The sequence below is a fragment of the Hipposideros armiger genome, unplaced genomic scaffold (genome assembly GCF_001890085.2).
Source record: "Hipposideros armiger isolate ML-2016 unplaced genomic scaffold, ASM189008v1 scaffold_685, whole genome shotgun sequence".
Taxonomy (NCBI): Eukaryota; Metazoa; Chordata; class Mammalia; order Chiroptera; family Hipposideridae; genus Hipposideros; species Hipposideros armiger.
Window position 1 is genome coordinate 1,012,926 of NW_017732035.1, and position 7,830 is coordinate 1,020,755.

The 7,830-nt window shown below is 51.5% G+C and overlaps 1 protein-coding gene across 1 annotated transcript in view; it reads right to left on the reverse strand.

Annotated features, from left to right (window-relative positions):
• The window catches only part of TNS3 (tensin 3), a 142,513-nt gene that overhangs the window by 84,837 nt on the left and 49,846 nt on the right, over positions 1–7,830 (reverse strand). The window contains exons 8-10 of the mRNA XM_019626569.1: positions 4,900–4,964; positions 2,902–3,073; positions 993–1,112 (exon numbers count right to left, since the gene is read on the reverse strand). Coding sequence (XP_019482114.1) covers positions 993–1,112; positions 2,902–3,073; positions 4,900–4,964 — 357 coding nt within the window. The remainder of the gene's footprint in view (positions 1–992; positions 1,113–2,901; positions 3,074–4,899; positions 4,965–7,830) is intronic.

The window sequence follows — 7,830 nt, forward strand, 5'->3', positions numbered from 1 at the left end:
GTCCCCTTCCCAGTGACCCCAGGCCACCTGCTCAGGCCGCATTCCAGCTGAGCAGTACCTGTGACATTTACTCAGACCCCACTCCCAGGCTGCCCCAGGGTGGGACAACGGAGAGGTAGGTGGGGTGGGACCTGCCCGGTCTTCTTCCAGGGCTGGGGGCGGTGGCCCAGGGAGTGTGCTCAAGGTACAAGTGTGCCTGAGGTGTGAGTGTGCCCAGGGTGTGAGTGTGCCCAGGGTGTGAGTGTGCCCAGGGTGTGAGTGTGCTCAGGGGTCTGTGTCTTCCAGAACCCACTGACCTGATTTTGAAAGATCCAAGTGGGGCCAAGTGGGAGTTCACCAACCACTAAGGAAGTTTTAAACCCACATTTTTAGGAAAAACTAACAAGAATCCTCAAAAACCCTGAATGAACCATTTATAATAAAACAAAAAGCCAACTCTTGAACCATGTTTCCCTCTTGTCACAGCATGTCCTCTAGGCCACGGAGACTCCATGAAGGCTACTCTGTGCACAAACGTCTGTCCCCTGGGATTACTTTAAATGCGTGAAATGTATTCAAGGCAGATAAGAGGCGGAACTGGGACAGCTGGTGTCACTCAGGAACCAGCACACCCACAAGTCAAACGCACCTGGGGGAAGTGTGTTTGCACCGCCAGCTGGGCTGCCAGTGGCTAATAAACACTTTATATCCACCCTTCCCCGAAGGTCCCCACATGTCAAGGGCGGACATTGCCGGCCGGGAACATGACCCTCGAAGCGCAGTGGCTGCATCAGGACTTTAATTTCAGGTGCATATGTCAAGGGCTCCGAGGATTGGTTCCGTCCCTTTCATTAAAATACTCGCAGGACTAATTAACCAAGTGCCCGAGGTAAAGGCTACTTTTCATCCTTCCTGCAGGTTTGGGGGCAGAAGGGGTCCACGCTCTTGTTTTAGGACGACAGTGTCCCCTTTCGGGTGATGACAGGAGAGCAGGACTAAGGCCAAGCACTCACCATGACGTCCCCTTTCAGGAGCTGGGCCGGCTCGATGGCGATGCAGATCCGACTGGGGTTTTCTGGGCCAACATTGCTTTGGGACAGACGAGAAGGTAGGTCACTGTGCCAGCTCATGATTTAACGGGAAGAACACTTTGAGAAAAGGAAGCTACAACTGAAAACTCAGAAATTACACAAAACATCCCGCATGGCCAGGACTCCAAGTCCTGAGAATGTGTCCCATGGAAATGAGTCCAAAAGGGGCAAAACGCTACCAGGCCGGGGACACGGGGTCGGGGACCTCACATTCAGCCCAGGGCGTGTGCACGGTGGCCATGTGGCATGGGGTGCCAAAGTGTCGCCCCTGTGTGGGTCCACCACGGTCTAGAAACATGACAGCAGCTCGTTCTAAGTGACGACACGGTGGTGAGAACGTTTTTCACCTTTACTCATTTCCCCTTAATATTCATAAAATGCTTATCCCAACACACCAAAAGCCCAGCAATGCGTAAAAATTCTGAGGATGTGTGCCTGCCCTTTGTCTGAAACGCAAATGGGGGGGAAGACACCCCCTAATGGCCCAGTCACAGGGCTCTGATGTATTAACTTGCATGAGAAGGGCCCCTTCGTCCTCCACGCCCCTTTGCAGAGCCAGAAGGTGTGACAGCGGCGGCGCAGNACAGGCTGCCTCCTGGACCCTAGGATACGGGCCCTGTTAGAACGATGTGGACTGAGAGGACGTGTCCCACCGGATGGCCTGGGTCATGGTCTGCGGTTCCCGGAGCTGTTCTGTCTCCACATCCAGCTGCCAGGACCCCGCTGGGATGTACGTGGGGGGGAGATGGGCTCACCGGGCTCTCTCAGGACCTTACGAGGCACCCTCAGAGGTTTCAAAGAGGTCCTGGTCCCCAGAAAGGCAGGGACCCCACCCCAGCCATTTTGCAGGGGGGCTCTGGCCCAGCGAGGCCCCACCCGATGTGAAGGGAGGGACCACCAGACCCCAACCCCTGCCGTCCAGGCCGTGGGCCCTCCTGCGGCGGAGGGGACTTGAGCCTGACCACCACTGGGGAACGTGTCAGGAGCGGGCCCACGGTCTCCAAGAAAGAAAGACGCCCTAGCGATCCTGAGGCCGGGGCGTGCCGGTCCCAGGGGCCTCTGCTCCGCTCTCCCCGCCTGGAGCCAGGTTGTGCTGAGCACGGGCGTTGGGGGGACAGCATAGCAGCAGGTCCTTGGGGACCAGGAGCCAGGGGAGCCCTGCTCCGCCTCAGCACCTGGCTGCGCTCCCTCTGGGGCCCTGTCCTAGCCACTCAGTCATCGGAGGGGACTCAGGGATGACAATCACGGCCTTGTGGGATTAGCGGCTCCGCTGCACATAAGGGGGCCTCACGGGGTGGGGCGGAGGGGGTGCAGGTGGGTTTCACTCCAGAGTGAGGACACCGGGGACACAACAGCAGGGCCACGCTACACGGTGGCACCCGGGGGACACGGGGCTCGTCGAGACTGAACCAGGGAGATGCTGGCGGACACTCTCCCTCTAACCCGGGCTCCATTCGCACGTGTTGAGTGAGCCAACCACTTGTCCTGGCTTCCGGAAGGCCCCTCCTCGTCCTCCTGGTCACTTCAGGAGGGAAGAAGTGACCCACCAAGTCTGTGCTGGGTGCTGGGACAGCCACCCCCCCGGTGTCACCCTCAGTGCACACGGGGCAGCGACTGGCAGCTGGGAACACCTGCGTGTCCCTGTGGACCCCGGGACCCTCTACAGCACCGAGGGATGGCGGGGGACGAACGCTCCCCCACAGCTGCTCCTCAGAACCAGGACCTGAGCCCCCACCCACAGCTCGCGGGTCCCCTTTGCGTCTCGGCAGCTCAGTGTCTCCAGCTCCACCCATGCCCAGCGTCCCCGCACTGTCCCCAGCTGTTTGCTCACCAGGTAGTTGTCCCCGTGCTTGGACCTCAGCATGCGCGTCACCTCCTGCAGGCTGTGCAGGTAGGACTCCTCCGAGCAGCCCGCGGGGAAGGACACTGCGATGATGCGCTCGGTGACATAGGTAAGCTCCAGCTCGCGGCCGTCCTCCATGCTGGGGCTGCGCGCGGCCGGCCTAGGAGAGNCACTCAGCTCCCAGGACAGTCACCACCGGCCCCACCCCCCAAACGTCCCATGGCACATGGCTCCAATCAAAGGAGGTGGCTTTCAGTGGGCTCTACAGAAGACCAGAGGGCAGACCCAAGTGTCAGGGTCACAGGGTACCGGGCACCCCACCAAGTCCCTTGCGGAGCGTCTGGGACCCACGGGGACAGCCTGAGTGTCACCATGGGGAGTCACATCTATGAATAGGCTCGAGAGGCATCACTGCTGCGGCTGGAGGGGTGGAGAGCTGACGGAGGCCTCGGGGCTGCACAACTATGTTTCTGAAGTGACTGCCACCAGCTTTCCAACGGCCTGCCTGACACTGAACTCTGGCTCCTCAAGCCCATGGGTGTTCAATGTCCACCATTCATGTTCAACATTCCTTTGTCTGGAATTCACTGGTTTTGTTAAAATGCTGTAATGCGTTTGGCCGATGCTCACGTCCAGTATTAACGTCATCACTACTATCAATGACATTGCCACTGCTCTTCCTCCCCGAAAGCTTATCTTTACGACGCTGGCCCGAGAATGCTCTTTCTACTTTGCGCCTTAAGGTTTCTGTTCTGATCTGGAGCACAGGTTGCAACGAAGGCCTGAAAACTGTCTGCCCTGTGATGGCTTCCGGGGATGACACCTGAGGGGCGGTATGTACACGGTCACAGGTGTACACGAGTCTGTGGCCAGTGCTGCTTTCACATACAGAATCATACAAAAAGCTGACATTCTAAAGCAAAAACGGAAGCAACTGGGACAAGCAACGTCACCAAATGCTGAAACGTGTGATCTATTCATCGACCGGAGACAGAGCTGAGCAGCCGCTTAAATGGCACCAAGGAAGACAGTCAGGAAAGAGTGCTCATTCAGAAAGCACTGTGGTGTCTGTCACTGCCTGTCCCTGAACAGTACCCAACCCTGTTGCTCCTATGGTACCAGCAGCTGATACCCGAGTGCTGGGGCGAAGTGCCTTCCGTGCAATGACACAGTGAAGTGTCACAAGGCCCCGTGAGGCACACCCGTCCTCCCAGCTTCACAGGGAGGACCATGAGGCACAGAGGTGCGTTTAACTGCCTGACACGCAGCTGAGATACGGGCCAACTACAAGTGCGAAAGCAGCTGTTAGAAAGAGCGGCAGCCGACGGGCCCTCTGTGAATAGGGCTCTCAGTCTGTTTCTAGCTGCTGGGACTGCCCACGGCGCACGGGACGTTGGTACAGACAGAGCTGCGTTGTTGTGGGCAGGGACGCAGAAATGTGAGGGGCCCTGTCCAGAACCGCCAGGGAAGTCTGGTCTCCGTCCAGACACCTTTGCTGCACTGAGGGACTCGACGCGAGCAGGAATCGCCGTGTGTCTGCACGGACACAAATGCTCATTATCACCAAGAAGGGGTCTGATTTTCACTGGGGGTTGGGTTTCCTCCCTGGCAGGCACGAGCTCCCCAATGTGTTTGCAGAGAAAACATTCAGAAAGTCAAATTTCATCCTTGCTGCGAGAAAGAAACGGTTTATCAGCCAGTGTGAACGGGCTTGTGTTTCCTCAGTGGGGCAGCTCAGGCTGCACAAAGTGGCCATTGAAACGCGAGGGCAGCTGCAGACGCCACAGGATGTTCTGAGAACCAGGCCGGACCAGGCTTCTTGCCCACAGACAAGCTGTCCGACGCCACCCAGCCTCAGTTTCCTTGCCTGTAAAGCAGGAGCCATGATAGCTGCCATGATAGGTGACTGGGGAGAACTGAGGGACAAAAGGAAAACATGCACAGGGCTTCCCCCAGCCCGGGGCGGCACGCACGCCTCCCTCCTACCTGGCCGAGACGTTGGTGAAGTGCATGTAGGATGATATGACCACGCCGATGCGTCCCTTTCCACCCTGCGGGAGACAAAGGAGGACCCAGTTTTCTCTCGAGCCCATGGGAGGGACGGAGTTAGGACAGGAAAACTCACTTGTCATGGGATGACAAAGAGCTCACTTGGAGGGAAGCCAGCATTCCCCTCCCCTGGTCGCTGTTACGAGGACAGGAGCACCCAGGGCAGCAGGGAGCACATGCTGGGTGCCCACAGCAGGCACGGGTGCTGCCAGGGCATCTGTGCACACCCAGAAACAGATCTGCACAGGGGCAGCCGGCCACTTCAGCAATTCTCAGTGAGGCCGGAAAAGCTGGGCCGGGACAAAGGCAAGTAGCATAACTCCATGACCCAGGTGACAGGGACCTGGACATCTCCTGCACAGGATGAGGGTTTTGAGGCTGCACACACAGTTCAGACAAGTCCAGATCAGTAGGACAGCACATTCCAGCGAGCTGGCCACATAACAGTGTCACTGGCACAGCCTACCCAGGCATGCCCGGTCACACACACCAGGGGACCACTATCCAAAACTGCATTGCTCAATCCATAACCACACGTCTGCACATTCCAGACTTGGCAGCCTGGCTGGTACCACTGGCCAACATTACCAACAGGAGGAGGCATCTGGAAGTGCCACAGCTGCATGTCAGGCCACCCTCACCCAGAACCATGGACTGCCAACTTCTACAACATGCTGCCATGACCTGGGACAGTGGTAGGCAAACCACAGCCTACGAGCCACTTCTGCCCACCACCTGGGTCCCGCAACCCATGAACTAAGAGTTGTTTTCATGTTTTTAAACAGTTGAAGAAAAATCAAACGAATAATATCCCACGTCACATGAAAACTACATGAACTGCAAATGTCAGTGTCCATAAATGAAGTGTGACTAGAACCCAACCACACCCATGTAGGTACATCAACGGCCATTTCCACATAGCAACAGCAAGTTGTAGTAGTTACAGCTAATCAGCAAGAAACCATCTGCCTAAAATGACATGTTAGACCAAACAGACTTCAGATATTTACGAACATTCCATCCAAAAGCAACAGAGTACACATTCCTCAAGGGTACATGGAAAATTTTTCAAGATAGATCACGTGTTAAGCCACAAGACAAGTCTTCATAAATTTAAGATTGAAATCATATCAACCATCTTTTCTGACCACAATAATATGACACCAGAAATTAATTACAAGAAAACTGGAAAAATCACAAACGTGGAAATTAAACAACATACTACTGGGTCAAAGAAAAACTCAGAAACAAAAAATTACATTGAGAAAACGAAAATGGAAATATACCAAAATTTGTGGGATGTAACAAAAATAGTTCTCAGAGGAATGTTAAGAGTGATAAATGCCTACCTCCAGAAACAAACAAACAAACAAAATCCCAAATAAACAATCTATGTCTCAAAGAACTAGAAAAAGAAGAACAAAGTCGAAAGTTAGTAAAGGAAGGAAATGACAAAGATTAGAATAGAAATAAATGAAATACAGACTTAAAAGACAATAGAGAAGGTCAAATAAATGAAGACCTGGTTCTTTGAAAAATAAACAAAGTTGACAAACCCCTAGCTAGACTCAACAAGAAAAAAGACAGAGGACTCAGATAAATAAAATCAGAAACAAAAGGGGAGATGTTACAACTGATGTCACAGAAAAACAAGGGATAATAAGTGACTATGATGAATAATTACACACCAACAAATTGGACAACCTAGGAGAATGCATAAATTCCTAGAAACATACAACCTACCAAGAATCCGATGAAACAGAAAATCTGAACCGACCAATTACTTACTAGTAAGGAGATTGAGTCAGTAATCAAAAGTCTCCCAACAATGAAAAGCCCAGGACCAGACTGCTTCACTGGTGAATTCCACCAGACATGCAAAAAGGTATCCTAAACGCTTCCAAAAATCAGAAGAGGAGGGAACACTTCCAAACTCATTTTATGAGGTTAGCATTACCTTGATAACAAAACCAAACAAGCTTGCCACAGAAAAAAAAAGAAAAGAAAAGAAAAAGAAATTACAAGCCAATATCCCTGATAAACATAGATGTAAAAATTGTCAACAAAATACTAGCAAAACGAAGTCCATGAAACATTAAAAAGGTAATATACCAGGATCAAGTAGGACTTATTCCAGTGATGCAAGGATGGTTCAACACCCACGAGTCCATCAACGTGATGCACCGCATGAGCAAATTGAAGGATAAAAGGCATGATCATATCAGTAGATGCAGAAAAAGCATTTGACAAAATTCAACATGTGTTTATGATGAAAATGCTCAACAAAGTGGGTACAAAGGGAATGTACCTCAACATAAAAAGGCCACATATGACAAACCCTCAGCTAACATCATCCTCAATGGGGAAAACCTGAAAGCCTTTCCTCTAAGATCAGAAACAAGGCTGCCCACTCTCACCACTTCTATTCAACACAGCACTGGAAGTCCTAGCCAAAGAAATTAGGCAAGAGAAACAAATAACAGGCATCCAAATAGGAAAGGACGAAGTAAAACTGTCTCTATTTGCAGATGAAATGATATTACATAAACCGTAAAGAGTCCATCAAAAAACTGTTAGAACTAATAAATGAATTCAGTAAAAGTTGCAGGATATAAAATCAATACAGAATAATCTCTTGTATATCTTTACACTAATAACAAACTATTAGAGAAATTAAGAAAAATAATCCCATTTGCAATTGTATCAAAAAGTAAAATAAGATATCTATGAATAAATTTACCAAGGAGGTGAAAGACCTACATATTAAAAACTACAAGACAATACAGAAATAAGTTGAAGAAGACACAAATAAATGGGAAGATATTCCATGCTCATGGATTGGAAGAATTAATATTATTAAAATGACCA